The sequence below is a fragment of the Jaculus jaculus genome, chromosome 7 (assembly GCF_020740685.1).
Source record: "Jaculus jaculus isolate mJacJac1 chromosome 7, mJacJac1.mat.Y.cur, whole genome shotgun sequence".
Taxonomy (NCBI): Eukaryota; Metazoa; Chordata; class Mammalia; order Rodentia; family Dipodidae; genus Jaculus; species Jaculus jaculus.
The window spans coordinates 127865093-127889998 of record NC_059108.1 but is presented as its reverse complement, the minus strand read 5'-3'; the positions used below and the strand labels follow the sequence as shown (position 1 = coordinate 127889998).

General features: G+C 42.7%; 2 protein-coding genes across 2 annotated transcripts in view; one reads left to right on the top strand and one right to left on the bottom strand.

Moving 5' to 3' along the window:
• The window catches only part of Catsperb (cation channel sperm associated auxiliary subunit beta), a 129820-nt gene extending 111041 nt beyond the window's left edge, over positions 1–18779 (bottom strand). The window contains exons 1-3 of the mRNA XM_045155587.1: positions 18773–18779; positions 12077–12165; positions 9260–9400 (exon numbers count right to left, since the gene is read on the bottom strand). Coding sequence (XP_045011522.1) covers positions 9260–9400; positions 12077–12165; positions 18773–18779 — 237 coding nt within the window. The remainder of the gene's footprint in view (positions 1–9259; positions 9401–12076; positions 12166–18772) is intronic.
• Positions 1824–5489, top strand: LOC101614713 (chromosome-associated kinesin KIF4A-like). The gene has a single exon (XM_012947760.2). It carries the CDS (start codon positions 1824–1826, stop codon positions 5487–5489), a length of 3666 nt encoding a protein of 1221 aa, XP_012803214.2.
• Positions 18780–24906: the final 6127 nt, after the last annotated feature.

Sequence of the window (24906 nt, the reverse complement as noted above, 5' to 3'; positions counted from 1 at the left end):
TCTTTACTGATATGAAGTCACCTTCATACGTGATTACTTTAAAATTTTTTATTTTATTTATTATTTGAGAAAGAGAGAGACAGAGAAGAAAGAATGGGTGTGTCAGGGCCTCCAGCCACTGCAAATGAACTCCAGATGCATGTGCCACCTTGTGCATCTGGCTTACATGGGTCCTGAGAATCAAACCTGGGTCCTTTGGCTTTGCAGGCAAGTAAGTGCCTTAACCAGTAAGCCATCTCTTTAGCCCTCTTATATCTCCTTAAAAGCCTCAGTTTCTCTTAAGTCTACATGTTTGTAGCTTTACCCTAATTTCTCTATAAAAACCTCAATTTCTCTTGAGTCCACATGCTTGCAACTCTACTCCAGTGTTTTCTCCCCAAAACCTCAATTTCTCTTAAACAAATCTTATAGACTATGCTATATTTCCACATGACAGCATATTTCCTAAATCCCACAATTTTTAATTTCTCCCTTAAATAAACCCCACAATTTGTGATTTTTCCCCTCAATAAACTTAATTCATTATTTAAGAAAAAATAAGAGGGAGCTGGGCGAGTTGATGAATGCGTTTAATCCCAGCACTGGGGAGGCAGAGGTAGGAGGATCACTGTGAGTTTGAGGCCACCCTGAGGCTACATAGTTAATTCCAGATCAGAGTGAGACCCTACCTTGAAAAACAAAAACAAAAACAAAGAAGAAGGAGAAGGAGAAGGAGAAGGAGAAAGAGAAGAGGAGGAGGAAGAGGAGGAGGAAGAGGAGGGGAAGGAGGGGGAGGAGGGCACTGGAGAGATGGCTTAGTGGTTAAGGGGCTTGCCTGTGAAGACTAAGGACCCATGTTTGACTCTCCAGGTCCCATGTAAGCCAGATGCATAAGGTGCACACAAGGTGGTCCACATGTCTGGAGTTTGATTGCAGTGGCTGGAGGCCCTGGTGCACACATTCTCTATCTGCCTCTCTCAATAAATAAATAAATAAATAAATATTTTTTTAAAAAAATAATTATATGCTCAAAATGTTGAAAGAAAAATAAGCCAACCATAAAGGGTATATCTGACAAAACCCTCCTCCAAAAATTCAATTGATCACTAAAAATCTATTAGAACTTGCAAATTTATTTTTTAAAGTTACAATATAAAGGAAAAATATGCAAATGAATGAAATACTTGGAGTAGATTTAACATCAAAACACAAAACTTATATTCTGGAAAACCATAAAGCAGTAGAATAAATCAAAGAAGAGCATAACAAATGGAAATACTTCCCTTGTTCACTTGTCTGGAAAACTTAATCTTGTCATAGTGATGATATTAACATGATCTCTATTACAATCCCAACAAATGGTTTGGTAGACATTGACAAGGTTATCCTAAAGTTCATTAAGGAGACTGAAGGGACTCAGACAGGAAAACAAACAAACAAACAAACAATAACAAAAAGAACAGAACCTGAGAAGTCAGGCTTTCTGTTTCAGATTTTGGTACAAGATAACTTCATCAAGACAACAACAGCCTGAGTGCGGCCAGACACATGGGTTCAAAGCAGTAACAGGGCAAACTTTTTGTTCACATGTGTGGTCGGGTGGTCCTCAACAAAGACTAAATAAAAGTCGTCGTCAGGGAAAGAATAACGCTCTTTTCAACAAACGATGCGGGACTAAGTGCAAGGGCGCCACCCTAGGAGGTGCGGGCTCCGCCCACAGGCTGCCTGCGCCCTGATTGGCCGATGCCTCTGGGGCGGATTGGACGCTTGGCGGTTACAACTCCAGTTGGGACCCATCAAGAGAAAGAAAGGACGTTGATTTGAGCAGGTGCTGAGCTGGGGTCATGAAGGACGAGGCGAGGGGTATTCCTGTAAGAGTGGCACTGCGTTGTCGCCCCCTGGTCCCTAGAGAGATAGGCGAAGGTTGCCAGATGTGCCTGTCCTTTGTGCCCGGGAAGCCGCAGGTGGTGGTTGGCACTGATAAATCCTTCACCTACGATTTCGTCTTTGACCCCTCCACTGAGCAGGAAGAGATCTTTAACACAGCGGTAGCGCCGCTCATAAAAAGCCTATTTAAAGGTTACAATGCTACCATCCTGGCCTATGGGCAGACTGGCTCCGGTAAGACCTATTCCATGGGAGGGGCGTACACCGCAGAGCAAGAGGATGAACCCACTGTTGGCATCATTCCGAGGGTAATACGACTCCTCTTCAAAGAGATCGATAAGAAGAACGACTCTGAATTCACCTTGAAAGTGTCTTACTTGGAGATTTACAAGGAAGAAATTTTGGATCTTCTGTGCTCACCGCGTGAGAAAGCCTCTCACATAAACATCCGGGAGGATCCCAAGGCAGGCGTCAAGATTGTGGGACTCACGGAGAGGACGGTTTTCCTGGCCTCGGACACGGTTTCCTGCTTGGAGCAGGGAAACAGCTCTAGGACCGTGGCCTCCACAGCTATGAACTCCCAGTCGTCCCGCTCTCATGCCATCTTCACCATCTTCATAGAGCAAAGGAAGAAAACAGACAAGAGCAGCAGCTTTCACTCGAAGCTGTGCCTCGTAGACCTTGCTGGGTCAGAAAGACAGAAGAAAAGCAAGGCTGAAGGGGACCGTCTCAAAGAGGGTATTAACATTAACCGAGGTCTCCTCTGCTTGGGAAATGTCATCAGCGCTCTCGGGGACGACAGGAAGAACAGCTTTGTGCCCTACAGAGATTCCAAGTTGACTCGACTGCTCCAAGATTCTCTAGGGGGCAACAGCCACACACTCATGATAGCCTGCGTGAGTCCTGCTGACTCCAGCCTTGAGGAGACATTAAACACCCTCCGCTATGCTGACAGAGCAAGGAAAATCAAGAACAAGCCGGTTATCAATATCGATCCCCAGACAGCTGAACTCAATCATCTTAAGCAACAGGTACAACAGCTCCAGGTCTTGTTGCTCCAGGCCCACGGAGGGGTTCTGCCCGGATCTACACACGTAGACCCGGCAGAGAGCCTACAGTCCCTGATGGAGAAGAGTCGGTGCCTGGTAGAGGAGAATGAAAAGTTGAGTCGTGGTCTGAGTGAGGCAGCCGGTCAGACAGCCCAGATGTTGGAGAGAATCATTTTGATGGAGCAAGTGAATGAAAAAATGAACTCCAAACTAGAAGAGCTCAGGCAGCATGCAGCCTGCAAACTGGATCTTCAAAAGCTTCTGGAGACATTGGAAGATCAGGAATTAAAGGAAAAGATACAGACATTCCATAGCCTGCAACAGATGATCGCTCAGCTATCTGATGAAAACATTCCTTGTCTGGCTGTAGCCACTGATTCTATGGTGGAGCCAGAAGCTCAAGTGGAAACTGAGGCAGAGACCAGCAGGTCTTCCGACACTTTCAGCATGCGACATGCCCTGCGTCAGGCTCAGCTGTCCAAAGAGCTCACTGAGTTGAATAAAGCCCTCACACTGAAAGAGACCCTTGCTAGGAAGATAACTCGAAATGACAGACAACTACAGCCCATCCAGCTCCATTATGAGGATAACATTAAACATCTAGAGTCAGAAGTCAACAGTCTGCAGCAAGAAAGGGAAGGATTGCTTTTTGGCCTTCAGACAGCAAAGGAGGATGTCGACCAGGCCAAACTGAGTGAGCTCCGCCGCAAACGTCTCCGGGAGCTGGAGGGCCAGATGGCAGATCTGAAGAAGAAACTCGATGAGCAGTCCAGGCTTCTGAGACTGAAGGAGTCCACGGAACACACGGTCTCCAAGCTGAACCTGGAGATCCGGGCGATGAAAACCCAGCGAGTACAGTTAATGCGTCAGATGAAGGAGGATGCCGAGAGGTTTAGACAGTGGAGGCAGCGAAAAGACAAAGAAGTGATTCAGCTCAGAGAACAAGACCGTAAGAGGCAATATGAGCTGCTCAAACTCGAAAGGAACTTCCAAAAACAGTCCAGTGTGCTGAGACGAAAGACGGAGGAGGCTGCTGCTGCCAACAAGCGCCTGAAGGATGCTCTCCAAAAGCAACGGGAGGCTGCAGAAAAAAGGAAAGAGGTTCAGAGCAAGGGAACAGATGGCTCAGCAGCTCGAGTAAAGAACTGGCTTGGGAATGAAATCGAGGTGCTGGTCAGTACTGAGGAAGCCAAGCGCCATCTGAATGACCTCCTTGAAGATAGAAAGATCCTCGCCCTGGATGTGGCTCAACTCAAAGAAAGAAAGGAATCTGGGGAGAACCCACCTCCCAAACTCCGGAGGCGCACTTTCTCCCAAGCTGAAGGGTGTGGGCACAGTTCGGAATCTGAGGGCTCTATTACGAAGCAGATTCAAAGCCTAGAGACAGAAATGGAACTCAGGAGTGCTCAGATCGCTGATCTACAGCAAAAGATTGTGGATGCGGAAAGCGAAGATGGGTCAAAACGACGCTGGGAGAATAATGCTTCGCTCCCAGAAGCCAAATGTGCCCTGAAATATTTAATTGGAGAGGTGGTCTCCTCCAAAATCCAAGTCAGTAAGCTTGAAAGCAACCTGAAACAGAGCCAGGCCTGCTATGCTAACATGCAGAAGATGCTGTTTGAGGAGCGAAGTCATCTTGCTGAGGTGGAGACAGAGTTCCAAGCGGAGCTGGTCAGGGTGGAGCAGAAGCACCAAGAGAAGGTGCTGTGCCTTCTCAGCCAGCTGCAGCTGAGCCAAATGGTGGAGCGGTGGGTGGAGAAGCCAGAGAGCGGGACAGAGCCCCGGCCGCCGAGCCCACTGCACTGTCCGGATGAGCAGCTTAAAAGAATGCAAGGCCTATGTGAGCAAAACCAGCAGCTGCTCCAAGAGAACAAAACCATCAAACAGAAACTGACTCTCCTCCAAGTAGCCACCAGGGAAAAATTTCATCCTCCCAAAAATGTCTTTCCCCCTCTGGACTCTCCCTTTGAATACGTCCCACCTAAGCCCAGACCTCCCCGAGTTAAAGAAAAGATTCTGGAGCAAAGCATAAACATAGACGATCTCAAGTATCCTTCAGAGAATTCTATGGATGAAGGTGGGGATGACGGGGATGATGAAGAATGGAGACCCACAAAGTTAGTTAAGGTGTCCAGGAAGACCACCCAGGGGTGTTCCTGCAAGGGCTGGTGTGGGAACAAGCAGTGTGGCTGCAGGAAGCAAAGGTCAGACTGCAGCAGGACCTGTAGCTGTGACCCCACAAAGTGTCGGAACCGCCAGCAAGACCAGGACAGCTTGGCTACTCTGGAGTGGACCCAGGATTCTGAAGGCTCCTTCAGGCTGGAGGATCCCACAGAGGTGACCCCAGGATTGAGCTTCTTCAAGCCAGTCTGCGCCACTCCCAGTAGCAAGATCCTGAAGGGGATGTGTGAGATGGATCAGGCACCATTAAGGAAGACTGACCTCCCAGAAATGAAAGACAGAACAACAGGATCCCAAGACCATGAGGCCCCAGGGAAGAAAAAGAAGCGAGTTCTAGCCAGCAACACCAGCTTGTATTCTGGCTGCTCTCCAATTGAGGAAGAGACTCACTGAGGGCATAATCTTGTCTGCACCCTGTCTGCCTGGGAGGTGCTTCCCTTGTAACCAGGAGAGTGCTTATGGCTTATCTGTGTTTCCGTAATTTTCACTATTGAGAGAAGGGTCAGACTGTTAGTGAAAGCAAGAGGCTCTTTGTTGAATGTTAGGTTCTGGGAGTCTTCATTACCCCACCTAGGACAGCAATCTTCTCAATATACCTTCCAGGGAGTCATCAGAAAGCAACCCCCCCCCCAACCCAACTATAGCTTCTTCTCTGTGAGCCCTTGAGTCAGTCTCCTAACAGACCAGGATGGGGCTTCCCTCTGGAGGAGGAAGCCCGTCCCAGAACAGAGACCTGGCTCGGCTCCTTCACCTCCCCCCATCCCCCTTGGGAATGGAGCTGGATCTTTGCTGCCCTGACTCTGTCTGGCTTGTAAGTACTTTAACCGGATCCCCAACTGTCTGCCCAAATGAAAGATTTTAGCACATAAAATAAATAAACGTAATCTCTCTCAAAATGAGTATAGACTCTACTTCACATTATATACAATGGCCTAAAAATGGGTCCAAGTGTCAATAGTAAAAGTTAAAATTTAAAAACTGCTAGAAAAAAAGCATAAATACTTTAAGATCTTGGACCAGACAACAATTTTCTAAAGAAAAAGCATAAGCAACAATTTTTTAAAAATATATAATGAGGGCTGGAGAGATGGCTTAGCAGTTAAGGTGCTTGCCTGCAAAGCCAAAGGACCTGGAGTTTGTTTGCAATGGCTGGAGGCCCTGGTGTGCCCATTCTCTCTCCCTCTCTCTGTACCTATTTCTGTATCTCTCTCACAAATGAATAAGTAAAATTTTTTAAAAAGTATAGTGAAATCCTTAAAAAAAATACGGGCTGGGAGATTTTTCAGTGGTTACAGGCATTTGCTTACAAAGCCTGCCAGCCTAAGCCTGTGTTCAATTCACAAGCCACCCATGTTAAAGCTGGACAGGCATCTGCTTGCAGCAAGAGACCCTGGCACACCCATACATACATGCAAATACAAAAATAAATTTCAAAAAGTCTTAAAATAATTTATTTATTTGAGATACACACACACATACACACACACACACACACACACACACAGAGAGAGAGAGAGAGAGAGAGAGAGAGAGAGAGAGAGGGAGAGAATGGGCACTCTGGGGCCTCTAGCCACTGAAAATGAACTCCAGATGCATATGCCATCTTGTGCATCTGGCTTATGTGGGTACTGAGGAATCAAACCTGGGTTCTTAGATTTTGCAGGCAATTGTCTCAACTGCTAAACCATATTTTCAGCCCACAAAAATAAACTATTTTAAGAAAAGGAAAATAACATCATGTATCAAAGGACACTTTGAAGAAAGTGATGGTAAACCCACAGAGATGAAAATATTTGCAAATCATGTCTTATAAGGACCCTACATCTAGACTATATTAAGAGTGTTTTCAATTTGGAAATAAAAAGACAAATAACATAATTAAAAGTAAGCAAGAAATCTGAATAGCTTTTTCCCCAAAGAAGACATCAGGTGGCCAATAAGCACATGCAATGATATGTGACATCATTAGTCACTAGGGAAATGCAAAAACTAAGATGTCTATAACAAAAAGAATAGATCATAACAAATGTTAGTGAGAATGTGGAGACCTTGAAAGTTAGAGATAGAAATATCACCAGTTTGGAAACTATGTTCCTTAAAAGTTAACAGAATCATCATGCAACCCAGCAATGCCATTCCTGGATGTACCCAAGAGAAATAAAATCATACTTCCATACAAAAACTAATACATACATGTTCATGACAACATTAGTTATAAGACCCTAAAAGAGGGCCAGGTATGGTGGTACATGCCTTTAATACCCACACTCAGGTGGGAGAAGTAAGGGGAATGCTGTAAGTTCAAGGGCAGCATAGTACTACAGAGTGAGTTCCAGATCACCCTAGGCTAGAGCAAGACCCTACCTCAAAACAACAATAATAAAAAGGACTCCCTAAGAAGAACAAGTCACATGTCCACCAACTTGTGAATGGATACACAAAATGTGGTAGCTATGTAATAGCATATTATTCAGCCATTAAAAGAAACTAAGTGCTGATATTTACTCGGCATGCATGGACCTTGAGCACAAGCAAACTAAGAGAGCCAGTCATGAACACGATATATTACCTGTGATTTATATGGAATCCTCAGAGTCAGCCAATCTATTGCAATAGAAAGTAGAATATCGGTTGCCTAGGGCTAAAGAATGGAGGGAGGATGAGGAGTGCCTATCAATGACTTTTAAGGTGCTGAAAACGTTCTGGAATTACATAGAAGTAAAGCTGAACAGCTTTGAAGGTACTAAAAACCAAGTGAGCCCTTGACTAGGAAGTGATGAACAGCACACTATGTGGACTTATGTGTTAATAATTCTGTTTAGAATGACGGTGAAAGATTCAGGGGCAGGCTGAGAACACAGAATTCATTGCCAGCAGATGAGCACTGTGAAAATGGTGACGCGAAGGACGCCAAGAGGCAGCCTGTAGCTATCTACAGGACAGAATGAGCAGGAAGTGTGGAGGTAAAGTGTTTAAAATGCATTTTCCTTTCATTTTTCTTGTGTGTATGGGAGATAGAACTTTGCTATGAATCCTAGGCTGGCCTTGAACTCACAGCGATCCTCCTGCCTCAGCTCCCAAGTACTGGAATTACAGGCATGCACCACCATGCCAGGCTGATTACTTTTTTCTTTTTCTCCTCCTCTCCTCTCCTCTCCTCTCCTCTCCTCTCCTCTCCTCTCCTCTCCTCTCCTCTCCTCTCCTCTCCTCTCCTCTCCTCTCCTCTCCTCTCCTCTCCTCTCCTCTCCTCTCCTCTCCTTCTTTTCCCCCTTCCTCTCTGCCCCTTCTTCTCTCCCCTCTCCCCTTCTTTCTTTCTCTGTTTTATCATGCCTTTCTTTTTTCAAATTGGTGTTCTAATTTCTTTAAAAACAGATGACTATTTCAACCAAAAACATATACTAATATATTATTGGATTTAAAAGATATATGTGTAGGTAGAAATAGCATTGTTGAACCCACTTTTGAAAAAATGTGTGTGTGTGTGTGTGTGTGTGTGTGTGCGTGCGTGCGTGCGCGCGCGCGGACGTGCGCCACAGGACAACCGTAGATGGTGATCTTCAGGAATGCTGCCCATCTTTTCTTTTCTGGAGACAGGGTCTTTCATTGGTCTGGAGTTTACCGATTAGGCTGGGCTGACTGGCCGGTAAATCCCAGGAACCTCCTGCCTCTGCCTCTTCAGTACTGGATTTCAAGTACACATCACCCCTCCTAGCATTTTTATGTTGGGTACTGAGGATCAAACTCCAGTCCCCATGCTTAGGAGGTAAGCACTTCCTCCCAGCCCCTGAACTACCTCAAAGCGTATTCAGTATAAGGAGTATTCTTTTCTTATTTTTCCTTTTCCTTCCCTTCCTTCCTTCCCTCCCTCCCTCCCTCCTTTCCTTTCTTCTTTTCTTCTTTCTTTGCAAGACAGGGTCTGATGTATCCCAGACTTGCTTTGAGCTTGCTATGTACTTAAAGGTGACCTTGAACTTCTGATCCTCCTTCCTCCACTTCCTGAGTGATGAAATGATAGGCTTCGTGTCATCCAGGCTAGTTTCCTATAGTGCTGGCGATGGAATCTAGGGCTTTGTGCAAGCACTCTACCAACTGAGCCATGTCCTCAGCCCAGGAGTATGTTTCCTGTTAATAACATGCCACAGAATAAAAGAAAACATACTTACCAAAGTCAAGTTAAAGTGGAAGATGCCAGAGTAGGTACTGTTTACTATTACCAAGTTAGGAGCTAGTCCTCCTGATGTGAACACGCTCAGCATTTCCTTGGAGTCCAATTCGCTTCCACTTTGGAAAAAACACTGGATTTTCTTTAGGAAGGAGAAAATAAACAAGTACTGACAATTTGATGGAGAGAAGCATATTATATATAATACAAGTGAGGAGAAACCTGTGGAAAGTAAATGATAAGATTGTTTTCTTTAGTAAATCCCATCTCTAGCCTGGGAATAAAAATCTTGTGTTTTTTCATTTTTAAAAAATATTTTAAATATTTATTTATTTGAGAGAAAAAAGGCAGGTATATGTATATATCTATACATATGAGGAGAGAGAGAGAAAGAAAGAGAGAGAATGGACACCCTGGGCCTCTAACCACAACAGACAAACTCCATATGCATGCATTACCTTGTGCATCTGCCTTATGCCTTATACTAGGGAATCGAACTTGGGTCCTTTGGCTTTGCTGCCAAGTGCCTTAACTGCTAAGCCATCTCTCCAGCCCCAAAATCTTATTTTTTGACCACTTCTATTTTTAAAAATATTTTGGTGTGTGTGTGTGTATGTATATAGTATGTGTGGTATATATGTAAAATGTATGTACAGACTCACATACCCTGTGTCCATGCATATTGAGGCCCAAGGGGAATGTCAGGCATCCTTCTCTATCTCTCTTTCTTCTTATTTCCTTTTTTAAAATTTATTTTTTAATTTTGATTGATTTGTGAAAGAGAAAGAGGTAGATAGAGAATGGGCACACTAGGGCCTTCAGCCACCGCAAACGAATTCCAGATTCTGTGCCACTTTGTCTATCTGGCTTACATGGTTCCTGGGGGATCAAATCTGGGTCCTTTGACTTTTCAGGAAAGCACCTTAACTGCCAAGCCATCTCTCCAGCCCTCCTGTTTTCTTGAGACTGAGTCTCTCAGTGAACATGAAACTGCCTTCTTTTTAGCAAGATGGACTGACCTGTGAGCCCCAGCAATTCTGTCTTAACCTTCCACAGGCCTAGGATCACAGGCACACGTGGTCATACTCAGCTTCTTTTTTGTGGGCACTGAGGACTGAACTCAGTTTCTTTCAGGCTCTCCCACTTGCATGGCAACAGCTCCCAGTCAATTCCCCAGCCCTTAAAAAACCTATTTTTTTAAAGTATATACTCAAAATTTAGTAAGCTATTAAAATGTCATAAAGTTTTTGTTTCAACCTTATTACAGTGCTTTCTGTCATAAAAATGGTAAGAAACTTTTTATTTTCTGTAATCATAAAATCAAAACCACATGCTTTCACATTTACATTCTGATTTTATTAAATTTGTTATTTTGTGGCTAAATTAAAAAGGAAGTAAAATATATCAAGTAAACTTCATCTTATTGCATTTTTATTGGCTATTTCCCAGTTTTGAAAGGGATGTAAAAATGTAGCAATCAGAAATGTAGACTTTCTTGAGAACTTGGGGCAGATGGGAGTATTTACCTCTAATAGTTGAGAACAATTTGGGCAAGTTTCCTGAGGGTCTGTTTCTCTACCTCAAAAAATGGAGGAAGATCTGGGCGTGGTGGCACATTCCTTTAATCCCAGCACTTGGGAGGCTAAGGTAGGAAGATCGCCATGAGTTCTAGGCCACCCTGAGACTACATAGTGAATTCCAGGTCAGTCTGGGCTAGATCAAGATGCTACCTTGAAAAATCAAGGAAAAAAAAAAGCCTCAATAGGGCTGGAGAAACGGCTCCATGATTTAGGCACTTGCCTGCAAAGCCTAGTGACCAGGGTTCAATTTCCCAATACCCACGTAAAGCCAGATACACAATGTGGTATTTGCATCTGGAGTTTATAGTGGTTAGAAGCCCTGGCATGTGCCCATTCATTATCTCTCTCTTCTTGGAAATAAGTAAATAAATTTTATTTTATTTTATTTGAGAGAAAGAAAGAGACAGAGAGGCAGGGAGAGAGAAAATGGGCATACCAGGGCCTTCAACTATTGTAAACAAACTTGACACATAGACCACCTTGTGCATCTGGCTTACTTGGGTCCTAGAGAATCGAACCTGGGTCTTTTGGCTTTATAGGCAAATGCCTCAACTGCTAAGCCATCTCTCTAGCCCTAAATAATATTTTTAAATGCCTCAAATTATAAATAAGATGGGGCAATGATGACATATTTATTTGAAAAATACCAACTGAGCTGGGGGGGAGGGCATAGGCATGCCAGGGCCTCTAGCCACTGCAAACAAACTCCTGATGCATGCACCACCTTGTGCACCTGGCTTTACGTGGGTATTGGGAAATCGAGTCCAGGTCATTAGGCATTGCAGGCAAATGCCTTAATCATTGAGCCATCTCTCCAGTCCTGTTTCACATGATTTGAATCAAAAGATCATATCATCCCTTTCTCAAAATGACAACTGTAACATGGTGCTTGTTATACAAGGAAAATATTCTTTTTTAAGGTCATGTGAGATAATTTTCTCTTTTTTGACAGACTACATCTGTCAAACTTCAAAAAGACAAATCAGTCCCATAACAATTGAAGATTGTTACAGCTGATCTGAAAAAGGGAGAGAGGTGTCCTGTCAAATCAACACAGCAAGCCACCCAGGATGCTCAATGGCCAAGTGAGACACATTACCTGATCCAAGAGGACATGGAGCAAGAAGGGTGGACAGTATCACGTGGAATCTGGGTACAAGCTGTTTGAAAAGAGTTCATTGCTATTGTTTGGATGCACGGACTTAAAGGGATTATTTAAGGTTGTAAGTGGGCCTTACCAGGCTTTCTGTAGAAAGAAACAACTTGATTATTTCATTGTCTTTGGAGTATGTTTTGGTGGAACAGGCAAAGCGTTTCTCCCTGTCATCTAAATAGAACAAAAATACATTGTTGAGGTCACAGATAGAAGGATTTACATTAAAACACATTTTTTCAAGGACCGTTTTTAGAAATATGTTTATTTATTTATGTATTTGCAAGGAGAGAGAGAGAGAATGACAGAGGGAGACAGAGAAAGAGAGAATGGGCACACCAAGGCCTTTAGCTGCTGCAAACAAACTCCAGATGCATGAGCCACTGTGCATCTGGCTTTATGTGGGTACTGTGGAATCAAACCCAGGTCATTAGGCTTTGCAGGCAAGCACCTTAATTGCTGAGCCATTTCTCCAGCCCTAGAACATTTTTTTTTAAAGTGGTGCAAGTTGGGTGTGATGGCACACATCTTTTAATTTTTATTTATTCATTTATTTGATAGAGAAAGTGTGTGTGGGGGGGAGAGAGACAGAGAGAGAAAGAGAATGGGTACATCAGGACCTCCAGCCACTGCAAACAAACTCCAGACGCGTGTGCTCCCTTGTGCATCTGGCTAATGTGGGTCCTGGGAAATCAAACCTGGTTCCTTTGGCTTTGCAGGCAAATGCCTTAACCGCTAAGTAATTCATCCAGCCCCAGAACATTTTTTAAAAGAATAATAATTATGATTTTGGGCTGGAGATTGGCTTAGAGGTTTGGGAGCTTACCTGTGAAGTCTAAGGCCCCAGATTCAATTCTCCAGAACCCATGTAAGCCAGATGCACAAGGTGGCAGATGTGTCTGGAGCTCATTTGTAGTGGCTAGAGGCCCTGACACACCCATTATCTCTATCTCTGCCTCTTTCTCTCAAATAAAAAATTTAAAAAAGGATTATAATTTTAGGACTTAGTGATTAAGGCTCATTCCTGCAAAGCCAAAGGACTTGGGTTTGTTTCCCACATAAAGCCAGATGCACAAAGTTTGTACATGTATCTGGTGTTCATTTGCAGTGGCTGGAAGCCCTGGTATGCCCATTCTCTCTGTCTGTCTCTCTTCCGTCTCTCTCTACTTGCAAATAAATAAATTAAATAAAAAAGATTTATAACTTTAAAGTTGAGATGCCTGTAATTCTAGCACCCAGTAGGTGGAGGCAAGAGGACCAGGAGTTCAAAGTCAGCCTTGACTATATATATAGGGTGAGTTTGATGCCACCCTGGACTACATGAGATCCTACCTCAATAAAAAAGCAAGCCTCCCACTCCACTAAAATAAAGAATTGTCATTCTAAATTCATTTTAATTAAAACAAAAATCTTGGGCTGGAGAGATAGTTTAGTGGTTAAGGCATTTGCTTGTGAGGCCTAAGGACACAGGCTGTTCAGTTCCTCAATACCCACATAAGCTTGATGCACAAGGTGGTGCATGTGTCTGGAGTTTACTTGCAGTGGCTGGGGGCCCTGGTGTACCCATTCTTTCTCTGCATGTGTCTGTATCTCTACCTCTCTCTCTCTCTTTCTTTCTCTCTCAAATAACTAAGTAAATAAATAAAGTATTAAAAAAGCAAAACCCAAATCTTTCACTTAAAAAAACCCCACGATACACTATCAGGACCCTGAAAGGGAAAGGTTAGCTGAAACAAACACAGAGTTACTCAACTCTACCAGTGCAGGCCAGATTTGCCCATTGGCACGATCGTGGCAAGTCCAAGTGTTCTCTGATTGGACTAAAGACCTGCTCCGCATGATGAAACCCTCATCTGGTACTGGAAACCTAATCAAAAGCCCAGGTCTGGGATGTCATATGCCTTAGTGAAGAAACTACTGATGTCATTTTGTTAAGTGGACATGACATGCTCATTAATTTGCTTTCACAATAGCTACGTATATGCCCGTAAATCACTGCCACTGTCAACGTTAGAGAAACTCCTTTTGGCAGTAGACAGTGGAAACTGCAGAGGTTCACAAGTGGTCCAACAATGTGAATAAGTGACTGTCAACGATCGTCTATAAACGGTACATCTATATCATCCCCCCCACACCTTCAAGGCTGAGGGGCTATCACAGAAGAAGGGGCGGAAAGAATGTAAAAGCCTGAGGCAGAGGGGCAGTGGTGTGGAACACTGACTTCCAGGAATGGCATGGTCATTGCCTTTTTGAACTCATGCCAGCTGTGATTACTGACACAAGATCTGCATGTAAGATTGGACCCCTTGTTAGCCTGGGTTAGAGTGAGAGCCTACCTACCTTGAAAAACCAAAATAAATAAATAAATAAGATTGGACCCATCAACATTGTATCATGGAGGGAATTGGGGCTCACAAGACCTTGTCTTTCTCTGCTAATGGTCATTGGTGTAGACACTGGTAAGGTGCCTATGTGCCTGTCTGCACCTCCTACTCCATACCCTATAAGCAGCCCTAATATAACTCACTGGGTGTGGTAGTTTGAATGTATGTCTTCCATAGACTCAGTTGTTTTATTAAAGCTTGTAAGTTGGAACTCCAGCTGCCTGGCTGGAGGAGGTGCCATTAGGGGCAGATCCTGGTTCCAGAGCACTAAGGTGTGTTAGGGGCAGATCTGATTTCCAGCACAAAGGTATGGAGAGCAGTCTGAGCTCTGACAGGGTCCCTGATGGAAGCAGTTTCTTCCACTGCTGATGGAACTTCTCCTGGATCTGTAAGCTTGAAACAAATCCCTTCCTCCTCTTAACTGTGCCTGGTTTGGATGTTCACTCCAGTAATGTGAAGCTGACTACAACACTGGGTCATCAAAAACAAAAACAAAACAAAACAAAAAACATGAAAACATTAGAGAGACTAGTATGGGAGAAGAAAAGACCAGTGAGAGTTAGAGGGGGCATAAGAGAGGGTTATAAGGATGAATATGATCAAAACATGTTGCATACATGTTTGAAAATATCCTAATGAAACCCAGTATGTGTAATAAATATTGACTAATACAAAAGAAATATAACATACAACATATGCTAGACAACAATGTATAATTGCCAGGGCCCACCAGAGAGCAGTTTTTGAGTCTTCAGCATCTAACTGTGGGTCTCAGAGGGTCAGGAACTGGAGATTGGAAAAAGGAATTTCATTTCATTCTATTTAGTACTTTTGAGACAGAGTCTCACTATATATCTCAGACTGGCCTTGACTTCCCAGTGACTCTCCTGCCTCAGGTGTTTATTAGCATGCCCATTTGGAAGGAGGATTTGTGCTCTGATACAGGGACATGTTGGGAGGAGGAGTCCTTCTTACCTCAGGTTGGAGGAAAGAGGCTTTAGTGGGTACAATAAATCATGTAACATGAATCCTTGCAGGTTGGAACAGACTCGGACTCTTGTTTAGCAAAAGGACAAGAGTTGATTTGGCAGAGGGGATAAGAAATGGCTTTCTGAGAAATATAGTTCTTTTGGGAGTCCTGCACAAACAGTTTGCTAGGGCAAACATGAATGCTTCCTGAAGGCCAGTAGTGAGGACAAACTAGCTTAGAGCCATCCAGGGTCCTGAACCCTCTCTGAATGACAACAGGATCTCAGCAGAAAGAACTTGAAGATATAGCTGAATAGTCTAGGAGCTGACAGAACAAATAACCAATGGGCTATAGGGAGGCTTTACCTTTGTTGGAAGAACTGTAGAGAAGACATTTTTTTTTTTTTTGAGGTAGGGTCTCACTGTAGCCCAGGCTGGCCTGGAATTCACTAAGGAGTCTCAGGGTGGCCTCGAACTCACAGTGATCCTCCTACCTCTGCCTCCCGAGTGCCGGGATTAAAGGTGTGTGCCACCATGCCTGGCTGAGAAGACATTCTTAATAAGATAGTGGTGGGGAGGACCTATGAAAGACCCAGAGTCAAATATCCAGAGATCCAGGATGAGCTTTGTATCTGCTGGATCCACAAGGTACAGCTGGCAGGTAGGGTTGTGGCTTGAGTGTAAATTGTCCTCCATCTATTTGAACACTTGGTACCTAGCTGGTGCTGTTGGGAAAGATTGTGGAACCTTTGAGAGACAGAGTCTTAAAAGCCAGGCATGGTGGCACATTCCTTTAATCCCAGCACTCAGGAGGCAGAGGTGAGCGATCACTGTGAGTTTGAGGCCACCCTGGGACTACAGAGTGAATTTCAGGGTGGTTTGGGCTAAAAAAAGACCCTACCTCAAAATAAATAAATAAAAAGCGAGTCTTGCTGAAGGAAGTGGGCCATGGTGGGGAGACCTTGAGGTTTTATGGCCAGGCCTACTTCTCTCTCTTTCTCTCACACACACTGAATGCAATGAGACCAGCCAATTCCCCGCTCCTTGCTGCCAAGACTTCCCTACCGTAATGGAAAAGTATTTCCTGTACTTTAAGTGAAAATAAACCATCCCTTCCTTAAGTGCTTCTTGTTGAGTATTTGGTCACAGCAACGATTAAGGTACCTAAGACAGAAGGACCACAGATCAACTAGGTGAGAGCTCCCTGTCTCCATGCCTGGAGCACAAATGGTCGAAGTGGAATGTTAGCAAGGCAGGGAAAGGAAGGGAGACACTAAGTAGAGGAGAAAGGAAGAAGCGTCCATGGGCTTGGATAGCTGAATTACAACAGTTAGAATGCAAAGCTGTGTTTTAGAGTTTTCATTGCTTGGAAAAATGGTTTGAATTTTTAAAAACACAATATAAAACACTCCTGGGGAGGATCCAAATATTCCACATGGGCTATAGGAAGAAGTATACCAAGGATTAGGCTTAAATAAGCAGTAAAAATACACTGACCTTATATTGCATATTATTCATTCATCCTGTTTGTACAATATAATGGGTTCAATATTATTCTTTTTTAATATAAATTTTTACTTATTTTATTTATTTGAGAGGGAGGAATACAGAAAGAGAGAGAGGGAAAGAGAGAGAGAGAGGGAGAGAGAGAGAGAGAGAATGAGTATACCAGGGCCTTCAGCTGCTGCAAATGAACTCTAGACACTCCCCAGATTTTGGGGAATCAAACCTGAGTCCTTTGGCTTTGCAAGCAAGTGCCTTAACTGCTAAGCCATCTCTCCAGCTCTCAATGTAACTCTTAAAACCCTGTGCATAACCATATCAGCACATGTATCAGAAATGTGGCTTAAAATGTTTCTAAGAGTTAAGTGTTAAGCACCTTTCAAAGCACTTTCAACTCACACAACTTAACCATTTTATCCAGCCTTGATACTCTTATAAGACTTACTTTAAAAAGTATCTTATTTACTTATTTGAGAGAGAGTGAGATGCAGAGAAAGAGAGAGAGAGAGAGAGAGAGAATGGGCATGCCAGGGTTTCCAGATGCTGAAAATGAACTCCAGATGCATGCGCCACCTTGTGCATCTGGCTTATGTGGGCCCTGGGGAATTGAACCTGGTTCCTTTGGCTTTGGAGGCAAGTGCCTTAACTGCTAAGCCATCTCTCCAGCTGAAGACTTACTTTTTTTTTTAATTTTTTTAAATTTATTTATTTGAGAGAGGGAAACAGACAAAGTGTGCGTGTGTGTGTGTGTGTGTGTGTGTGTGTGTGTGTGAGAGAGAGAGAGAGAGAGAGAGAGAGGGAGCACATCAGGGCTTCGAGCCACTGCAAACGAATTCCAGATGCATGCGCCACCTTGTGCATGTGGCTTACGTGGGTCCTGGGGAATCGAACCGAGATCCTTTGGCTTTGCAGGCAAGTACCTTAACCACAACGCCATACCTCCAGCCCTGAAGACTTACTTTTTAAACTACAATTTAATTCTAAAGTCCAAATTACATCACTGCTTTAAAATCTTCACTGAGAACTACTGACTAAATTCCTTGTGTAGAAAGAGGATAAGCAGAAGGAGGCTAATTCCTTCAACTATAGCACTGTGAGCCGTTCATGAGGTTTGCATGGTACGTTCTGACGGCCCCACACCTTGTGTCATCTGAACTACTGCGCCTTCTTTAAGAAGAGGAAACCAGGGCTGAGAGATGGCTCAATGGTTAAGGCATTTGCCTACAAAGCCTAACAACCTAGGTTTGATTCCCCAGTACCCACTTAGAGCCAGATGCTCAAATTGGCGCATGCACCTGGAGTTTGTTTGCAGTGGCTGGAGGCCCATTCTCTCTGTGTCTCTCTTCTCTCTATCTTTTTCCACTTGAAAGAAAGAAGAAAAGGAGGAGAAAAAGGAAGAAAGAGAGAGAAAGAATGAAAGGAAGAAGGAAACAGAAAGAAAGAAGAGGAAACCAGGCACTTGCTTACAAAAGCCTGATGGCTTGGGTTTGATTCCCTAGTACCCATTCAAAGCCAGACATGCGGATGCACAAGGTGTTGCATGTGTCTGCGAGTTCATATGCAGTGGCAAGAGGCCCTGGCATGCCTATTATTTCTCCGTCTTTCACCTTGCAAGAAAATTATATGTATATAATTTATTTGAGAGGGAGAAAGAAGCAGAGACAAAGAGAGGGAGAGAATGGATGCATCAGGGCCTCCAGCCACTGGAAATAAACTCCAGATGCATGCGCCCCCTTGTCCATCTGTCTTACGTGGGTCCTGGAGAGTTAAACCATGATCCTTTAGCTCTGCAGGCAAATGCCTTAACTGCTAAGCCATCTTTCCAGCCCTATTAAAAAAAAAATTTAAAAAAAAAACTTTTTTTTTTTCAAAAAGAAGAGGCAACTAAGACTCAGGACATTGAGCTCAAAGACCACATACCTTACCGGGCATGGTGGTGCACGCCTTTAATCCCAACACTGAGAAGGCAGAGGTAGGAGGATTGCTATGAGTTTGAGGCCACTCTGAGACTACATAGTGAATTCCAGGTCAGCATGGGATAGAACAAGACCCTACTTCAAAAAAATAAAAACAAATTAAAAAAAAAAAGACCACATAACTATCAGTACATTAGATGGGAAGCAAGGCATTTCTGCCTCAGCGGACCTTCATCCATTGTACCAGACAATCTTTCAACAACATGACCCTCCTTTCAAATTATCTTGCATTAAAGCTATACCCCAGCCCCTCCAAAATGCTCCTGGGTTCTGCTCACATTTTGGCAAACAGAGCCTCAGCTTTTTCTCACACTAGTCGCAGTGAAACTGATGGGTGGCCCTCTGCATGTTGGTGCCATTCTTTCTGTGAATTATGTGCCATGTCAACAGGTGAGGACCATAAAAGAGATTGTGGCAAGAGACCGCAGTTCCCAACTTCTACACCTTTGCCTGCAGGACCCTTTTATCTAGAAGCTCTTCCCTTGTGGAGTTTGCTAGACTGTTTTAACAATGAAATAGAAAAATTATCTTTTGTGAACCTCTAAGCAAGAAAGATATGCCAGAAGGCTTATATTTTCAACAGATGTGACTGATTTACTATGATATACCTGATGCCATTCAAATGTGACCGCTGAGGGAATGTCCTCTCTAAATAGAATAAGAAAACCCCTCTGGGACAAGTTGACAGAGAGAGTGTCATTTATGAAAAGCATCCATTGCCCTATTCACAGTTACACAATTGCTGCAATGGAGTTGAAGCCAGAAGCAACAACATTCCTCTCATCTCTCTCTCTCAACCAACTCATTAAGCACAATGCTGTTGGAAGGAATCAGTACGTGCCAGCCCCTGCATAAGCCACTCTGGCATGTTGATTATTTCAAGCTAACAGTAATTGAGAAACATAAGTGCAGAATGGGAAGAACCTTTTCTACCTAAAAGCATGCCATAAAATTCCCATGAGAAACGTTCCCTACCTTTATTTTCCTATCAGCAGAAACAGAGAGTTGACACTGAGTTCATACGAACTTATTACCATAGGCTTTATCGTCTATTATTTCCCCCTGTCTATTTCAAAGCAACTTTACCTCTATTTATCACACCAGTCCAAATCTCCTTTCCCTCTCTTGTCCCATCTCCCCAGTTTATTTTATTTATTTATCTTTTGTTGAAATGGTGCATTATCCTGTGGGTCTAATCATATCTTCAGGCTTGCACCTCTATCTATGAAGATCCCATGCTAAATCAAATGTTAATATCAAATAGAAAATGTATGTTATTTCTGTTGCTGATCTGACTTTTGTTAGATCCTAAGACCATAGGTCCCACGTACAGACCCTAACAGGATAGGGGGAAAGTCTTTTCCTCCCCTACACTGTAACATTAATGTAAACTATAGCTATGATATGTCACACCAGTAATATTAAATGGCTTCCCAGTGACTATATTGAAGGCCAGATTTCCTAGTCTGACAATTTTTGTCTACAACACCCATCAGCCCATTGGCTTTTCAGCATGGTTTACTTCCGTCCTTTCATTTGAGCTAAACTGAATGGTTTACTGATTCCCTAACACATTCTGCAATTGACTGTTTCTTTTCTCTCATTCAACATGTATCCTGATGTTACCTTTTGTACATATCAAAACCATACCCACTTTTAGGGAGCAAGATGAATTATTCTCTTTGGTACAAAGGGTTCCTTGACAACCCCCTTCCTCACAGCTGTAAGGAACCGCTCCCTTCTCTGAAATCTTTTCAGTCTGCTTTCAACTCTCCCATGTTGGATTATATCCATATGTGTGTCATATTCTCTAATACAATGGGGGAACTAAGATCAGGGTCATGCCAGAGCTCACCCAGTTCTGAAACCCACTGGTGACTAGAAGAGAGTCTGATTCTTTCTATCCATCCACCCAGCTAATAACACCATGTTCCAGGTGCTGCAGAATCTAAACGCTATGTGCAAATGGGTCAGCCTGGGGTAGTACCTAAAAAAAAAAAGACTTCTTTGGCTGACTTTAAAATGTTTATTCTTTTTTTTATAGGGCTATATGAATTTTTTTTTTTTTTTTGGTTTTTTGAGGTAGGGTCTCACTGTAGCCCAGGCTGACCTGGAATTCACTATGGAGTCTCAGGGTGACCTCAAACTCACAGCAATCCTCCTACCTCTGCCTCCCAGTGCTGGGATTAAAGGCGTGTGCCACCATGCCCGGCTTATATGAAATTCTTAATGCTTCTTTGGCAATGGAATATAGTGAAATTTTACAATATATAAAAATGTTCCTTTTGCCTAAGAAACAATATTTACTTTTTGGCATGCCCATTCTCTGTGTGTGTGTGTCTCAAATAAAAAATAAATAATAAAAAAATTTTAAAGTTGCTTTAAAAAATAAAATTAAATCCTTTGTGATAAAAAAATTTCTAAGCTGCATTGAAGTATGATGGCTTTAGTTTGACTGTACATAAGAAATGACACTGGCGCTGGGCGTGGTGGCGCACGCCTTTAATCCCAGCACTTGGGAGGCAGTGTTCGGAGCATTGCCGTGAGTTTGGGGCCACCCTGGGACTCCATAGTGAATTCCAGGTCAGCCTGGGCTACAGTGAGACCCTACCTCAAAAAACCAAAAAAAGAAAAAAAGAAATGACACTGGCATGACGGTGCATGCCTTTAATCCCAGCAGTTAGGAGGCAGAAGTAGAACTGACATAATTTTGATGCCAGCCTGGGACTATAGAGTGAGATCCAGGTCAGCCTGGGTTAGAGTGAGACCCTAACTAAAAAAAAAAAAAAAAAAAAAAAGGAAAGAAAGAAAGAATAAAAGAAAGAAAAGAAAAGCTTATTTAAACTTCTGCTGTTATAAATATATTTAGTTCTCACAGGTTTCTGTCTTTCTTTTTGGACTGTATGTGTGTGTGTGTGTGTGTGTGTGTAAGTGTGTAGCATGTGGAGTGTGCCATGTGCGTATGGCGCAGGCAAGTGCCCCATAAATGCAGCTGTTGTGCCCTCGATTTCATGGCGATCCTCTTACCTCTGCCGCCTGACTGCTGGGATTAAAAGTGTGTACCACCATGCCCAGCTAGAAGTGTCTTGTATTCACAAATTCTTAATTATTTGAACAGATCTTATAAAACTCTTGATGCATGCTTACAGGTAGAATGAATTATAAATTGAGTTACTAGACAAGTAAGAACACTGGATGTTCTCCTCTCTCCCTACCAGTGAGTTTCTGCACTTCTTCTAAGGGGCCTAGCTGAAGGCTTGAATGACCTTAAGATAGTTTTTTTTTTTTTTTTTTTTTTTTTTGAGGTAGGGTCTTACCCTAGCCCAGGCTAACCTGGAACTCACTATGTAGTTTCAGGATGGCCTCGAAGTCCCAGCAATCCTCCTACCTCTGCCAGGACTTCGAGGCCACCCTGAGAATTCCAGATCAGCCTGGGCTAGAGAGAAATCCTACCTCAAAAAAACAAAATAATAATAATAATTATTATTATTATTAATAATAATAATAATTGTTTTGGTATGTTTAGTATATGTGAGTAAAATAAGTGTCTGACACTTACCTTCATTATAAATCTTTCTTGCTAGAACTTCAGACACATTCAAAAGTAAAATCATAGTAAATAGAAGTGATGAGCCCATCTGTTGGAATGGCAAAAATTAGTTCCGTTTAATTACTCTGAAAATATTTGAGTTCTTTTTGATATAAACAACTACAAAGTAATAAGAGAAGTTATCTCTTCAAGTTAATAATAATTCTCATGTGAAAAATCAGACAAAAGGGCTGCAGGTAGAGGCTTGTCTAGCATGCACACAGTCCTAGGGTTGAGCCCTAGAACTCAAAAAACAAAACAAAACCAAAAAACCTTCTCCAAACAGAGGACACATACTTGACTAATTACTAAATGTTTCCCCAGTTGGTATTAAAAATAGAAACATAATGTTTGCAAAGTAGAAACACATATATCTCAGGTTTTTCTTCAATGTACATAACTGTGGAAGAGGTGAGATCAATTACATAACTCCATAAACCAGAACCTGAATTGACAGAGACTAGAAGGATGATATAATGTCAGTCTTATATTTTGATCACATTATTTTTGGGAGAGATAATCCACATGGTCCTGGGTATTATCCTTGTATGTTTTCACCATGACTTTTTTGATTAGTTATAAAACTGCTAATTTCACTTGAGTGTAGCTATCTTTGAAAGAGAACTAAAATACTTACTTTGAAAGACTTACACTGAATATGGACTTGATAAATATTACCTCTGAATTTATATCTTTAGATACTACAAAATTTCTTTATCAGTTAAACTGGTGGCAGTTAGATTATTCCAGGTACTAATGCCATTGAATTATGGTTGTATATGATTCTCCAATACACGTATTTGGGAATTTTCAGGTATCCTGAATAGGTCCAAAGAAGGATCTACCTCCTCCTCCATCTGATTCATTTATCATGGAAAACTATCTGTTAAATTCATATTGTAGCAAGGCTCTGATTTTATTATTTGTTATTATAATTACCTCGAATTGGATAGCTGGCTATCTGCCTTTTCCTTCTTATATTTGGCCCGTGTTTTCTCCCACATAGAATGAGAAGCAAGACCCAATATCAAGAGTTGAGTTTTCACAGTTGACTGGGTAGCAGGCCACTTAACTTGGGTAACAGCCAATCAGCTGCCACCCGGTACACAGGTACAAAAACCTGCTTAGAAAACTCTAAAGGACAGGCAGTTGGAATTTCTACCTAACTGCCTCCTCCAGAGTTCCAGAGGTCATTTTCTTTAGAAGTCTATAAGAAGTGGCAGTTCTCCAAACCTACTATCCTTCATATAATCTCTATCTAGGGAGGTTCAGGAAAAACATAACTGCCAACGGGGTCATGCCATCTGTGGTGGTTTGAATGTGAATGTTAGTCCTTCATAGCCTGAGGTAGTTTTTTTTTTTTCCAGGTATGATCTCACTTTAGCCCAGGCTGACCTGGAACTCACTTTGTAGCTCTAGGCCTGCCTTGAACTCACAGTGATCCTCTTGCCTCTGCCTCCTAAGTGCTGGAATTAAAGGTGTGTGCTACCATGCGTGGCCCTGGGATGTTTTTTTGTTGTTTGTTTGTTTGTTTTTTGAGGTAGGGTCTCACTCTAGCCCAGACTGACCTGGAGTTCACTGTGGAGTCTCAGGGTGGCCTTGAACTCATATCAACCCTCCTACCTCTTGAGTGCTGGGATTAAAGGTGTGTGCCACCATAGCCGGCTTGAGGTATTTTTTTTAATTTTAACTTTTTAATTAATAAAATAATATTTAAAATTACATAATTCCCTCCCAGAAGCCTCCTTTGACCCCCATCACCTTCGGCTGAGCCCCTGAGCCATTTCTTGTTTCATACTATTCTCTCCTCTATTCTGATGTCTTTCTTTTTTTTTTTAATTAAAAATTTTTATTAACATTTTCCATGATTATAAAATATATCCCATGGTAATTCCCTCCCTCCCCACCCCCATACTTTCCCATTTGAAATTCCAGTCTCCATCATATTACCTCCCCATTACAATCATTGTAATTACATATAAACAATATCAACCTATTTAGTATCCTCCTCCCTTCCTTTCTCTACCCTTTATGTCTCCTTTTTACCTTACTGGCCTATGCTACTAAGTATTTTCATTCTCATGCAGAAGCCCAATTATCTGTAGCTAGGATCCACATATGAGAGAGAACATGTGGCGCTTGGCTTTCAGGGCCTGGGTTACTTGAGGTATTTTTGATTAAGCTTGCTACTTAAATCTCCGGTAGCCATCTGGAAGAGGTGTTATTTGGGGGAAGATCTTAAGTTCACCCCTAAGGTATATTCAGAGTAGTTTGAGCTGTGGCTGTCCATGTTTTGTCAGCTGTATGGTGGGATCTTTCTGTTACGAATCTATGGACGTGAGCCAGATTCTTCTACCATTAATGTTTCCCCTGGATTCTGTGAGCCTGAAGTAAACCTCTTCCTCCCCATAAGATGCTTTTGGGCAGATGCTTGTCCCGCAACGCCATGTACATATGATAAGACTTATAGGAGGAAAATTGTCCAAAAGAGCTT